This window comes from Gekko japonicus, unplaced genomic scaffold, assembly GCF_001447785.1.
Source record: "Gekko japonicus isolate JY-2015 unplaced genomic scaffold, Gekko_japonicus_V1.1 scaffold78, whole genome shotgun sequence".
Classification (NCBI taxonomy): domain Eukaryota; kingdom Metazoa; phylum Chordata; class Lepidosauria; order Squamata; family Gekkonidae; genus Gekko; species Gekko japonicus.
The window spans coordinates 1666023-1680355 of NW_015165236.1; the positions used below are offsets into that span (position 1 = coordinate 1666023).

The 14333-nt window shown below is 59.3% G+C and overlaps 1 protein-coding gene across 1 annotated transcript in view; it reads left to right on the top strand.

Annotated features, from left to right (window-relative positions):
* Nucleotides 1-12528, top strand: part of LOC107109289 (coronin-7-like) — a 102029-nt gene extending 89501 nt beyond the window's left edge. The window contains exons 22-32 of the mRNA XM_015409886.1: nucleotides 189-274; nucleotides 382-523; nucleotides 817-906; nucleotides 3220-3336; nucleotides 4553-4688; nucleotides 5452-5543; nucleotides 5627-5713; nucleotides 11109-11193; nucleotides 11438-11577; nucleotides 12033-12098; nucleotides 12333-12528. Of these exons, the coding sequence (XP_015265372.1) occupies nucleotides 189-274; nucleotides 382-523; nucleotides 817-906; nucleotides 3220-3336; nucleotides 4553-4688; nucleotides 5452-5543; nucleotides 5627-5713; nucleotides 11109-11193; nucleotides 11438-11577; nucleotides 12033-12098; nucleotides 12333-12422 (1131 nt within the window). The 3' untranslated portion in view covers nucleotides 12423-12528. The remainder of the gene's footprint in view (nucleotides 1-188; nucleotides 275-381; nucleotides 524-816; nucleotides 907-3219; nucleotides 3337-4552; nucleotides 4689-5451; nucleotides 5544-5626; nucleotides 5714-11108; nucleotides 11194-11437; nucleotides 11578-12032; nucleotides 12099-12332) is intronic.
* The last annotated feature ends 1805 nt before the right edge of the window (nucleotides 12529-14333 follow it).

Sequence of the window (14333 nt, forward strand, 5' to 3'; positions counted from 1 at the left end):
CCCCCGCCGCGGTGGGCCCTGAGCTTGGGTGGGAGAAGAAGGGAGGCAAAGGGGGTGGGGCGGGGTGGGGCTGGCCCTGGTGGAGAGGCCTCTTGGGGCCAGAAAGAGGCGCTTGGGGGCAGCAAGGGCAAGCGGTGTTTCCCCTCGTTGCTCCCCCCCTCTCCTTGTGTCTCTTCATCCCACGACAGGAGGGTCCGGGCCCTGAGGGAGGCCGGGGGGCCCGCGTCGTCTGGGTGTGCGGAGGCCAAAACCTGCTGGTGTCGGGCTTCGACAGGTAGGTCCCGGGGGGGGGGGGGGGGTTCTTCCTTCCGGCCTAGGTGCCGCACGGGGGCCCACCGGGCCAGGTGGGTCTCTGCAGCTCTCCCTCTCCTCCCTCCTCAGCCACAGCGAGCGCCAGCTGTCCCTCTACCAAGCGGAGTCCCTGGCCGAGGGGCCCCTGGCACGCCTCAGCCTCGACGTCTCACCCTCCACCCTCATCCCCTTCCACGACGCGGACACGGGCGTGGTCTTCCTGACGGGCAAGGTGAGGGGGTTAGGGGCCCCGGGGTCAGACCCCCGTCCCAGCATCCTCTGCTCACGACTGCCGGGTGGGAGGTGGGGGCCCCGCTCCCTTGAGGGTCCCCAGTGGCCAGCGGAAGCCCCTGGCGGCCTGTGGCGGAGGGGTTCTCCTCAGGAGCCGCCCAGTCTCCAGTTGTGGCACTACCAGAGAGCGGCCCCGTTCGTCTCCCACGGTGTCGTCTCGCTCTCTGGCTGGCCGGATTTGCCACCGGGGTCTCCTGGGCGGGCTCCAGCCTCTCCTTTCTGCCACGTTCTTAGGGCGACACCCGAGTCTTCGTGTACGAGACCATCCCAGAGGCCCCCTTCTTCCTCGAGTGCAACAGCTTCTTCTCCCACGAGCCCCACAAGGTGAGGGGTCAGGCGGGGCCCAGCCGAGCAGAGGAGCCGGGAGACCTCGGCTGAGAGAGGGCGGCCCCAGAGGAAGGAGCGTTCGACTCCCCACCGCCCGTGTTCCCTCTAAGCTGAGTTGGTGTGCGCTGGCTCACAGGTTTCTAGCCTCCGGCTCACACATTTCTGCCTTGGCTCAGGAAGGATGGGGCTCCAGAGCAAACTGATTTATGCAGGAACCAAATCATTCATTCACAACTTTAATGCCGGTCGGTAGCTCACAAAACAGGATATATGTGATGTGTTTTAAAATTAAAAATTTAAAAACAAAAAACAAAGCAGCATTTTTGCTCACAGGACTTCACAGCTTAGAGGGAGCATCGCCCCCCCCCACTCACCCCCACCCCCACCAGGCCCTTTGATAGCGGAGGCGTCCAGTGACGCAGTCCATGCCTTCCGCTTTCCTTGTGTAGACGGGTCTTGCCGTTTGCCTTACAACAAAACAAAAAGAAGAATGCTGACAAGGAATGTGGTCGGGCGCTAAGAGGAAAATGCCCCCCCCCAAGAGAGCATCCCTGGGTGGGTCGTAACAGCTAAGTGGAACCTCCATAGCCAGAGGCACTTTCTCTGATGTAGGGCAAACGGCAGCGAAAGGCTTTTTCCTCTGTGCCTGGCTTCTGGCCAGGAAAAGGCTGCTGGAGGGGAAGGCCGGATCCAGCAGGGATGTTGCGGAGAGGGAAGGGTGTCAAGTCCAAAACTGCATCCCTTGGCTTGGCAGCATTCTAAGTGACCTGCCTCCTTCTGGGGAAGAGGCCCCTACCGGAGGGGCAAGGGGGTGTGTGTCTCAGGTTGGCCCCTGGAGATCCTGCCCTTTCCTGTCCACTAAAACGAAGTTGGAGTCCAATTGGGCACCTTTAAGACCAACCACGTTTTATTCTGGGTAGAAGCTCCGTGGGTCTTAAAGGTGCCGCCACCACTGGACTCAGACGCTGATCTGCTGCTTCAGCCCCACACGGCTGCCCCACCTGGATCTAACATAAGAACATAAGAGAAGCCAAGGCTGGATCAGGCCAGTGGCCCACCCAGTCCAACACTCTTTGTGTCACACAGTGGCCAAAAATACCAGGTGCCCTCAGGAGGTCCAGCAGTGGGGCCAGGACACTAGAAGCCCTCCCACTGTTGCCCCCCCCCCAAGCACCAAGAATACGGAGCATCCCTTGCCCCAGACCGAGAGCTCTTATCTATACCTTGTGGCTAAGAGCCACTGATGGACCTCTGCTCCATATGCTTATCTATAAGAACATAAGAGAAGCCAATGTTGGATCAGGCCAACAGCCCATCCACTCCAACACTGTGTCCCACAGTGGCCAAAAATACCAGGTGCCATCAGAAGGTCCACCAGTGGGGCCAGGACACTAGAAGCCCTCCCAATGTTGACCCCCCCCCCAAGCACCAAGAATACGGAGCATCACTTGCCCCAGACCAAGAGTCCCTATTTATATCTTGTGGCTAACAGCCACTGATGGACCTCTGCTTCATATGCTTATCCAATTCCCTCTTGAAGCCATCCATGTTTGTAGTAGCTGCCACCACCTCCTGTAGCAGTGAACTCCATGTGTTAATCACTCTTTGGGTGAAGAAGGACTTCCTTTTATCTGTTCTAATCCGACGGCTCAGCAATTTCATGGAGTGCCCACGAGTTCTTGTACTGTGAGAAAGGGGGGAAAGTACCTCTTTCTCAACCTGCTCTATCGCAGGCATAATTTTATAAACATCAATCATGTCCCCCCCTCAGCCGTCATTTCTGCAAGCTAAAGAGCCCCAAGCGTTTTAACCTTTCTTCCTAGGGGAAGTGTTCCAACCCTTTTATCATTCTAGTTGCCCTTTTCTGCACTTTTTCCAATGCTATAATATCCTTTCTGCGGTCTGGTGACCAGAATTGTACACAGTACTCCAAATGAGGTTGCACCATCGGAAAGGAAAATCTATTTTCCTATCCAGTGTCTGTGATCTGGTATTTTTGGCCACTGTGTGACATGGAGTGTTGGGCTGGAGGGGCCATTGGCCTGATCCAACACTGGCTTCTCTCTTCTGTTCTCATGTTCTTATTATCTATAAACCGTATTGACAGCCTGCCCCCTAGTGGCTCTCTACAGGCAGAGCTGCTGTGTTGTTGGAGTTGCAGGTTTCCTCCCAGGGGTGTATCCACACTGCTGTGGGTGGACGTGGCCAGAGGTGGTGTGCATGCGTGCGAGAAAGAGAGCAGGCGCTCTGTGCGTGGAGCCGTGTCTGTCTGGGTGCTGAAGAAGGTTCTGCCCTCTGCTTCCTCTCCAGGGTTTCCAGTTCCTGCCCAAGTCGGAGTGTGACGTGCGTGAGGTCGAGGTGGCCCGGGCCCTGCGTCTCAGGCAGAGCGCCATCGAGCCGATCGCCTTCCGCGTGCCCAGGGTGAAGGTAGGTGGGTGCAGCGCTGGACGGGGGGTGGGGGGAGGCTAGAATTGCCGGCTAGCCCAAACCTGTTCCAGGAGTGCGGAACCAGTTTCAAGACTGCACTGTGTCTCTTTCACTGCCTCGCCACACAAGCCTTGCAGCGTAACCCCTTGACAGGACAGTCGTGGTCACCCGAGAAGGAACCCCTCAGGTAACTGTCCCGGCTTGGGCACTGAACCCATTTCCTATAGCAGTCCCGGGTGTGTGTGGGGGTATTTGTGAGTTTCCTGCATTGTGCAGGGGGTTGGACTAGATGACCCTGGAGGTCCCTTCCAACTCTATGATTTTAACCATTCATGACCCTTTCCATGTGCACACTCAGAGGTACCGCAGGAGTATACTTGTGTCCAGTGTTCCCTCTAAGCTGAGTTAGTGTGAGCTAGCTCACCGTTTTTCCACCTCCAGTTCACACATTTTTGTCTCAGCTCAGGAAGGAGGGGGCTCCAGAGCAAAGGAATCGCTCGCTCACCACTTTGATGCCAGTAGCACACAAAGTAGCATCTTTGCTCACAAGGCTCCACAGCTTAGAGGGAGCCTTGCTCGTGCCTAGTTCAGCCTTTTCAGAGGCCCAGACCTGTGGTCCGTCCAGGCTCTGAGAACACTGCGTTTCTTTCCCTTGCCAGGGCGCCCTTTCCAGCCTAAGCGGCTGCGGGTTTGGAGAATCTCTCCCGGCACCGACTCAGCTCCATGAGCCACCAGCCCTTCCCCCGTCTCTCGGGGACGGGCTCTGCAGTTGTCCAAGGAAGGCAGGCAGGCAGGCAGGGTCCCACCAGGGTGGGCCAGTCAGGGCTGGGGAAACGAGGAGGGCCTTCCAGGGTTTCACCCCCCGCCAGTTTGCATTGCAAAGAAGGCGAACCGAGCCAGGCGCAAGTGTGCGGACATGTGGGAAATGTCATGTCCGGTTCGGCCTGCAGTTCTCCTGGGAGCTTTTGTTGAAGGGCGTTTGGGCTAGCGGAGGCCTCCGGTTGCGTTGGTGTGCACCCTGTCAACGGCCGAGAAGTGCCACCTCTGGATCCAGAACCCCGAGCAGATGTGGGCGCATTGGTCGTCCCAGCCCCGCCACTGGTCTCTGTGCAGACTTGAGGCGTGTGGGGCAGTTGTGTGGCGAGACCCGTGAGGGACAAAGGACCCCCACCGATTTCTAGGAGGAGGACCAAAGCTCCCCCCCCTCTCTCCTCAGAAAGAGTTCTTCCAGGATGACCTTTATCCAGACACGGAGGTGTGGTGGGAACCCGCCTTGTCGGCCGCCGCCTGGCTCGGGGGCGCAGACGGGCAACACCGCAAGATCAGCCTTCAGCCCAAAGGGATGACACCGGGTGAGAAGCAGCGGGGGGCAGGGGCAGCGGGAGGGGCGTGGCTCAGAAATCTCACACACCCCCAAACCCCCCCCTGTTGGTCTCTGTGGTGGTGCCGGACTCGAATCCCGCTGTTCTACCGAGGCCAACTTGCTCTCCTGGCGGGCTCTGGGCTTGTGGAGGGAGGAATAACCCTGTGGGTGTTCTGGATTCAGGAAGGGCTCAGTCCCGTCCCTGGAATCTCTGGCTGAAAGGATCCCGGGGTGGGGGAAAGCACTCCAAAGGTCAGGTGGACCTAGATTTGTTTATTGATTGATGAGTTGGATTTATACCCTCCCCGCCCAGCCAGGCTCCGGGTGGCTTACATAAAAATGCAAATATAGATACAGTTAAGATCATGCATAAAACAACCATAAACAGCCGGTTATCCATTTCCCTAAAGTGCTGGAACCAGACCATACCACTACTTAGTCCTGGTGGTATTCTCATATCGGCTCAGTTTGGTCGACTGATTTGTGCGGCGAGACAGGCTGAAGGTGGTAAAGCCGGGGCACGGGGTCACTCGGTGTTTAAGGCGGCTCCTAATCAAAAGCCTGGTGGAAGAGCCCCGTCTTTCAGGCCCTGCGGAACTGTGAAAGGTCCCTCAGGGCCCTGATCTCCTCCGGGAGCTCATTCCACCAGTACAGAGCCGTCACCGAGAAGGCCCCGGCCCTGGTTATCGCCAGCCTGGCATCTTTGGGGCCTGGGAGGGCCTCGTTTGAGCTCCTGCGTGTCTCTTTTGCAGTGAGCCAAGCCCCGAAGGACGCTCCCAGCAGGAAATACGTCCCATCCTCTGTCTACCTGGAGGAGAAGTCTGACGAGCAGAAGAAAGAGGAGGTGAGGCCTCTCCCCAGGCTGGGGGCAGGAGAGACACTGTGGGGGGGGGACGACCCCCGTGTGACGACCTCCTTCTCTTCCAGCTGCTCAGCGCTATGGTGGCCAAGCTGGGCAACCGTGAGGACCCCCTCCCACAGGACTCCTTCGAAGGCGTGGACGAGGCGGAGTGGGTAGGTCCCGTCCGTCTTGCTGGGAGCCTTTCCGAGGCGGCTGTGCTTTCTCCGCCGGGTCTTTGCCGGCTTGAGAGCTGCACCGGGGGGGGGGGCGGTCCTGTCCAACACTCCCTCCAAGCTGTGGAGTCTAGTGAGCAAAAATTCTACTCTGTGAGCTCCTGGCATTCGAGTTGTGAGCGAGCGATTTGGTGGCTGCATCAGTTAGTCTGCTCTGGAGCCCTCCTTCCTGAGCTGGGACAAAAATGTGTGAGCCAGAGGCTAAAGAACTGTGAGCTGGCTCACACTAACGCAGCTTAGAGGGAACACTGGGGGTGGGGGGTGAGGGTCCACGTCTACTTTTAGCCCCCCTCCGTCCAAGGAGCGCGAGGGTCTCTCTCCCTTCACCTCGGCCTTGTCTCTCTCTTTCTCTTCCCCAACAGGACTAGCCGGGGAACCACAACCCGCCTTTCTGCCTGGACCGGAGCTGCCCCCTCCTGCTTTGACAAACGGGACCGCCTCAGCCAGGAGAGCCAGAGAGGGTCTTGGGAGGCCAGGGACTGGCTGCTGCCGCCGCCTTCGGAGATGCCAAAGCCCTGCCTTTGCCACCCTGTCCCCCACTCCCCCGGGCTCCGCTTTGCTGCCATGCCCCTCTGCCCGGCGGCCTGGGCCCCTCGCCCTCTGCCCCAGGCCTGCGCGCACGGTCTGTCCCCCGCCCCCAAAGCGCTGTGCGGCCAGCCCCGGATGAGAAAAGGGCTCTGCAGCTGCGGCCCCCAGCGCTTCTCCTGCCCCCACCCCAGAGGGGAGGGCTGAGCCGGTGGCCAGAAGGCTGCCTCCCCCCCCCACTTCCCTGGCCTCGCTTGCCCCCCACCCCCCAGCTCCAGCTGCCCCCTGATGCCTGCAGGGCTGCCTCGCTCGGCCGCGACTTGGGGGTCTGGGAAGCCCCTCGCCCACCATTGCTCACGCCGCAGCCGCCGCCGCCAGGAAGCAGGACTCTTCTGGCTCGCAGGGCAGTTCGCGGGGGCAGAAACAGAAATGCCCGCCTGGGGAAGGGCCCGCCTGTGTCTCGCTCTCCTCCTCCGCGGCTGTCTCGGCAGGGCTGTGTACGTGGCCACACAACACGAATGGACGGCTTTGACTCCGGCCTGTGTCTTCCTTTCTTTCTCGTGTCTCTTTTCTCCCAAGCACGACCTTTTCTCCCAAGCACGACCTGTTGGGGGGGGGGGGTTGGGCCTTCCTGGCCTTGGCCTGCCCCACGCCTCACAAAAGACCCCCCCCTGCTGCCACCGCCCCCACTCGGCACACCTTCTGTCTGCCCCACACTTGCATGGCCCCCCTCACGCCACCTAGGGCAGGCTGGCCGGCTCCACCACCACCACCACACTTGGATCCACTGCTGTGCCTCTGGGACCCTCGCCAGAGCAGTCCTGTGCCCGGAAAAGCATCGCTTGCTTCACTGCCGCCAAGCCGGTCAGCTCCGTCAGGACCAGTGTTCCCTCTAAGCTGAGTCAGTGCGAGCCAGCTGACAGTCTTTTAGCCTCCGGCTCGCACATTTTTGTCTCCGCTCAGGAAGGAGGTGGCTGCAGAGGAAATCTGATTTAGGCAGCAGCCCAGTCGCTCCCTCACAACCTGAATGCCAGCAGCTCACCAAGTAGGATTCTTGCTCACAAGACTCCACGCCTTAGAGGGAGCATTAGAGGTCATGACCCGGCTCTGTCCACTGAGAGAGGGCCGGCCTTCCACCACCGTTGCTCGTCCCCTGGCAGGGCTGCCTCCCCGGGCATAGCATCATCCCACTCGGAAACTCCATCGGTGGCCCCTGGGACTCCGCCCTGCCCCTCCAGAAAGCAAAGCCCACGGACTCCTCGGAAGGCGATGGGGCCGGGGGGGGGGGGGGGGGGAGTTACAGAGCAGGGATGAACTTGGCCCCCTAGGCAGGCGTTGACCGTGCCCTCAGGAGCCACAAGCCAGGGGGAGGGGAGTGGGAAGCCACATCACACACACACGCACCCCACCCCAGTTGGGCCAGAAGTCAAAGCAAAGCAGGCCGGACTCTGGCTTCATTGCATCTGCCAATCACGGTCTGGCTGCCACGTGGCCCACTTCCAGCAAGTGTGTGTGGGGGGGGTCTCCATGGGGAGTAACACAAGGCCTCTCTTAGGAGCCCGGCTGGAGCAGTCCCCCTCTGCCCCCATCCCTGCCTAGTGATGAAGGACAAGCTTCGTTTCCTACTCTGGGCTAGTGTGTGTGTGTGTGGGGGGTAAGAACAGAAGCGAAGCCAGTATTGAATCAGGCCAAAGGCCCCTCCAGTCCAACACTCGCAGGGGTGTGAGGGTGGCCAAGGAGGGAAATCGCCAGATAGTTGAGGGGAGGCTCCTCGGTGGGACACAATGCCCCGGAGTCCACCCGCCAGAGCAGCCCTTTCCCGCAGGGGAGGTGATCTCTGCCATCGGGAGATCAGTTGGAACGACGGGAGGTCTCCAGGCACCGCCTGGAGGTTGGCAGCCCTAGTTCTCGTTAGGGTTGCCAGCCTCCAGGTGGGGCCTGGGGATCTCCCGCTTTCACTACTGACCTCCAGCTGACAGAGGTCAGCTCCCCTGGAGAAAATGGCTGCTTGGAAGGGTGGACTCTGTGGCCTTGGACCCTGTGGCAGGGCTTTTTTTGTAGAAAAAGCCCAGCAGGAACTCATTAGCATATTGGGCCACACCCCTGACAGCACAGCTCATTGGCATCTTAGGCCACACCCCCGTGTTGCCAGAAATGTGGTCATCCAGCCACACCCACCTTTTGTTTCTTATTCTGTTTACCTTGTTTGTTGTCAAAACCCAGGGCCTTTTTTGTAGCAGGAACTCCTTTGCATGTTAGGCCACACACCCCGAATGTAGCCAATCCTAATGAGTTTCTGCTGCTGGGCGTGGCCTATTATGCTAATGTGTTCCTGCTGGGTGTGGCCAACTCGGGAGTCAGCCGGAACTCCTTTCCTGTGCGTTCCTGCCCCAAAATAGCCCTGCCCTGCAGAGGCCCCTCCCCTCCCCAAACCCCGCCCTCTCCTGGCTCCACCCCCAAAGTCTCCAGGAATTTTCCAGGCCAGACCTGGCAGCCCTAGTTCTTGTTGCACCTGGAGAAGCTGCCTTTCTCAGTGCGGGGTGCTGAGCTCTGCTTGTAACAGGCTTGGGCACTGCACTCATTTGGGGAGGGGCTCCTGGCCAGTGTTCCCCATAAGCTGAGTCAGTGTGAGCTAGCTCACAGGTTTTTTTAGCCCCTGGCTCACACATTTCTGTCCTAGCTCATGACGACGGATGCGGCTCCAGAGCAGACTAATTCAAGCAGAAGCCAAACTGCTCACTCACAAACAATGCTCCCCCTAAGCGGTGGAGTCTTGTGAGCAAAAACCCTGCTTTGTGAGCTACCGACATGAGAGTGGTGCGCAAGCGATTTGGCCGCTGCATGAATTAGTCTGCTCTGGAGCCCTCCGTCCTGAACGGAGACAGAAATGTGCTGAGCCGGAGGCTGCGAAACTGTGAGTGAGCTCGCACTGGCTCAGCTTAGAGGGAGCCCTGGTCACCACTTTAAGGCCAGCAGCTCACAAGATAGAATTTTTGCTCAAGAGACTCCACGGCTCAGGCCGTGGGGAGGGGGAGGCAGGGACTAGGGTTGCCAGCCTCCAGGTGGGGCCTGGGGATCTCCCCCTTTCACACCTGATCTCCAGCTGACACAGACCCCGCCCTCTCCCGGATTGTTGGGATTCTTTTGAGTAAGTCAGCAGAGTATTAAGAGACTGAGTCCATGGTGAGTATTAAAATATAAACGTTTACTATAAACCTAACATGGGAAAAGGGTACACAGGATATGAAAATAACAAAGAGCTAGTATGGCTACATCCTTGCAGCTAAAAGGTAAAACGGGAAGAGCCGAATGGCGTCTCCTTCTCTGGTCAGAACAAAGAACGGGAGGAGAAGCCAATATGCTAAATACTTGACACCTTGGTTTCCCATCAGACTAGCAAACTAGCTCCAAAGTTCCCCCGGGCATCCTATTGTCTAAACAGATTGGTTACAAACAAACATGTGACTTAACAAACATCATCAACTCTGTAAATACTGAAGTGTTTTGACTTGTAACCCCCAACACGGATCCCCCCCCCCCCCCAAGTCTCCTGGCAACCCTACACGGGAGGAGGCGACAGGCCGCGTTCACACGTGACGCCCTTCGCGGGTCAGAGCGCCGCGGCTGCCGCGACGGCCTCCGGCCGCCAACCCCCCGCTCGGCCCAGGGGCGGGTGGAGGCTCCCTGGTGGGTGCCCTGAGCCCTGGCACCAGTGACCCCGCGCACCTCGCCAGCCAAGAAGCAGAAGGTGGCCCTCGGGCGCACACTCCTCCTTGGGTCCGTGTCCCTTCTCACCCTTCCCCCAGCTGTGTGGCGCCCCCTTTGGCCCGCCCGGGTGCCCCCAGCGTGTGGCTTCGTCCGCTTCGTGGCTCGTCTGCCCCTGCGCCAGCCACCCACCCCCCGCCCGGGCAAGCGCACTCCTAGTCTTACCTTCTTCCGCCTCTTCCCCCGCCAGGAAAAGGACGGCCGGGGGCCCGGAGCCTCCCCATGTCTTGCCCCCCCCACCACCACCACCGCCCGCGCAACAGACCCCGGCGTCTGAAGTCTCCCCCCCTCCCCCAGACAAGAGACCCCGGCGTCTGAGGTTTCCGTGTCTCCCCACCCCCCAGGACAAGGGGCCCAGGCCTCCACTGCTCTCCCCATGTCTTGCCCCTCCTCCGGGAAAGGGGACCCAGGCGTCCGGGGTCTAAAGCCCTGAACTCCAGATTGGGAAGTTCCTGGAGACTTGGGGGCGGAGCCTGGGGGAGGATGGGGTTTGGGAAGGGAGGGGTCTCAGCAGGGCACAGGAGAATAATATTATACAGTCCACCTTCCAAAGTGGCTGTTGGGGGGGGGGGAGCTGATCTCTGCGGCCTGGAGACCAGGTCTGATTCAGGGAGATCTCCAGGCCCCACCAGGAGGTTGGCTTCTGATTTCCCCCCATCTTGCTCCTCCGCCAGGAAAGGGGATCCGGGCCTTTGGGACCTTCCCCTGTGTTGCCCCTCCCCAGCCTCCAGGTCCCCCTGCCTCAGTTTCCCTTCCCCATAGCACCCAGTACAGCTCGAGGGGTTTGGCCGGGCTTCTGGGCGCCCTGGAGGTGGGGCAGGGGGGGTTAGGGGGGTGCCCCCCGCAGCAAGTTCCTTCCCCCCCTGCAAAGCCGCTCTGGACTGGGGCGAGGAGTGGAGCCAGCCATGCTCTCGAGGGCCCCAAAGACATCCCAGAGTTTGCTGGGGGGGGGGGGGGGCATGTTCTTCAGTTTTAATTTCCTTCCCTTTTTGACCCCCCACCCCACCCCACCTGCCGAGCCTGAGCAGGTGCGCTTCCCTTGCAGGCCAAGTACCTGGCCCAGATCGTCCTGGTGGGTGTGCAGGTGGTGGGCCGGGCGTTTGCCCGGGCTCTGCGGCAGGAGTTTGCAGGTAAGCCCCAGAGCGCAGTCTCTCTCTTCCTGTGCCTGGGACAGCCAGCGTGGAGGTTGCCCCCTGCCCCACTGCGGCCCCAGGGGGGTGCCTCGGGCACAGCCCCGGGATTCTTTGCCCCCGGAGAAGTCTGGGACAGGTCACTGGACACGGCCCCTTGGCCACTCTGCTGGCGGGAGCCCTCCCCTGCGGCCAGGGGCTGGAAGCGGGGCTGCTCCGAGCAGTGCTCTTGATCCCCACACAGCCAGCCAAGCGGCCGCGGGTGCCCGAGAGAGCTCCGCGGGGTCTCGTTCTGCGGCAGCCTCCAGCATCTCCGGGATCAGCCTCCAGGAGGCCCAGCGGATACTCAATGTCTCCGAACTGAACCCAGAGGAAATCCAGAAGGTATTTATTTATTTGGTATATTTGTACCCCGCCCATCCTGCGAACAGGCTCAGGGTCAGCCTGGGGGGGGGGGCTCACAGCGGCTGCTCCCCATAACAAGGCTCCCGGCCAGTGTTCCCTCTAAGCGGAGTCAGTGTGAGCGCACTCCCAGTTTTTTAGCCTCCGGCTCACACATTTTTGCCTTTGCTCAGGAAGGATGTGGCTCCGGAGCAAACAGACTCATGCCGTAGCCCAATCGCTGGCTCACAACTTTCATGCCAGTGGCTCACCAAGCAGACTTTTTGCTCACAAGGCTCCGCAGCTTAGAGGGAGCATTGCTCCTGGCCCCCACCCTTCCGCTGCTGGGGAGAGCACATTTGGGGGGGTGCCCCCCGCCCAGTCCTGCTCTTGCTGTGTGATTCGTGCCAGCCTGGAGATTTCTCACCTGCGCCCGTCTCCCTGGCTTTTCCTTGCAGAACTACGAGCATTTATTTAAAGTGAACGACAAATCCGTGGGGGGCTCCTTCTACCTGCAGTCCAAGGTGAGTGGGGGGGGGGGCTGCACTGACCCCAGAGGGGAGGAGCCACGGCTCTGGGGCTGTGGTGTCTGCTGCCGTCATCGGAGCCCTGCAGACCCTCAGAGGGAAGGCTGTCCGGGGCGATGTCGCAGCTAGGGTGTCGGGCCAGGACCTGGGGGCAGGCGTTCTGCCTTGGCTGCCCCGCCGCTTCCCACAGGTGCACTTTGCCAGCCATGCCAACACTGCTCTGCCTTGCAGGTGGTGCGAGCCAAGGAGCGGCTGGACGACGAACTGCAGATCCAGTCACCCCCGCATGAACAAGAGGCAGAGCGCAAACCGGACACGTAGCACACCCCCTCCCTCCGAGCACCGTTTAAGTTATAGCTAACCAATAAATTTGCCCTTCTGTAGCTCGTGCCTCTGGGCGTCACGTTCTGTGGGGGGCCTAGGTCAGTGGTGGCGAACCTATGGCACGGGTGCCAGTGGTGGCACTCAGAGCCCTCTCTGTGGGCACGCATGCCATCGCCCCAGCCAGGCCCAGACCGTCATTAAAGTGTGGAATTCTCTGCCAAATAATTTTAAGTAAATGAAAGCATTTGGGATTGCTTTCCTTACTTTGTTTGGATCATCTTAAGTTAATGTATGAGCTGTTTTTTCTAAAGTAAAACTTCAGTATTCAGGTTAAATTGCTGTGTTGGCACTTTGCGATCAATAAGTGGGTTTTGGGTCGCAGTTTGGGCACGCGGTCTCTTAAAGGTTCGTCATCACTGGCCTAGGTGGAGCAGAGTGTAGTTTGGCATCTTGGTTAAGTGCCTGGACTCTAATCTGGGAGAACCGGGTTTGATTCCCCACTCCTCCTCCACTTGCACCTGGCTGGATGACCTTGGGCAAGCCGTAGTTCTGGCAACAGCTGTTCTTGAAAAAGAGCACTTTCTGTCAGAGCTATCTCAGCCCCACCCACCTCACAGGCAATGTTCCCTCTAAGCCGAGTTGGTGTGAGCTAGCTCACAGCTTTTTAGCCTCCGGCTCACACATTTTTGTCCTAGCTCAGGAAGGGATGGCTCCAGAGCAAACTTAATTTATGCAGGAGCCGAATCGCTCACTCACAACTTGAATGCCAGGAGCTCACAAAGAATTTTTGCTCACAAGACTCTACAGCTTAGAGGGAGTATTGCCAGGGGAGGAGCTTTGGTGAGTCATGGCCAGTGTTCCCTCTAAGCTGAGCTAGTGTGAGCTAGCTCAGTTTTTTAGCCTCCAGCTCACACATTTTCATCTTAGCTCAGGAAGGATGGCCCCAGAGCAAACTGATTTTTGCAGGAGCCAAGTCACTCGCTCACAACTTTAATGTCAGTCGCTCACAAAGAATTTTTGCTCACAACAAGACTCCACAGTTTAGAGGGAGCATTGCTCACGGGGTGTCTGTTGTGGGGAGGGGGAAGGGAAAGGAGACTGTAAGCCGCTCGGAGTGAAGGGCCGGGGGGTATACATCCAATCTCCTCTTCTTCTTCTAAAGGCACCTGTCAGGTGATGTGGGTGGGTGTCCCCCCCTCCTGCTGCTGCTCAGTGCTGGGCAGCTGTGGATGTGTGAGAACTTGAGTCTTCTCCCCCCCCCCCCTTCCCCCCCCCCCCCCCACAGCAACCTTCCAAACTGCTGCCTCTCTGATGCTGGAATTTGGACCTTGACCTGTCAGTGCTCCTGTTTTGTAAAATCCAAGGCTGGTTTCCCCCTCTGAAGGAAGCCCCTGGGGGTGCGGATCTCCTTCCTTTTGGCACATGCAGTCTCTCTCCCGCCCCACCACGCCCCCCCCCCCCCCCTGCACAGAGCAGCCTTTTCTGCCTCCTCCTGAAGCCCCCGCAGACCGGCTGGCCCACCCTTCCTTCCTCCTCCCGCCAGGGAGAACAGCAGAGAGCCACCAGAACCTTTCGGATTCACGTTTATTGTTTCCTTGATAAACACCTTCTCTCCCGGAGGAGCAGAGGGTGAGGTCATAGCTTATCTCTTTTCTGTTTGAAACTATGCTAACAATGACGGAAGAGAAAGGAGAAAGAGAGAATAAAACAACAGACTACAATCAAAAGGCACTTAGGAAGTGTTAAAATACTGATGGAGGGGGGAGGGGGGGACACGGAGGGACAGCAAACGAAATGGAAACGTCCACCAGCCACACAAGGCCGGCCGGTCGGTCAGCGAAACAAAACGCGCGGGGGGGGGGGGGGGAAGGGGCCCCCGGAGGGGCAGCTCCCAGCTGGGGGGCCCGC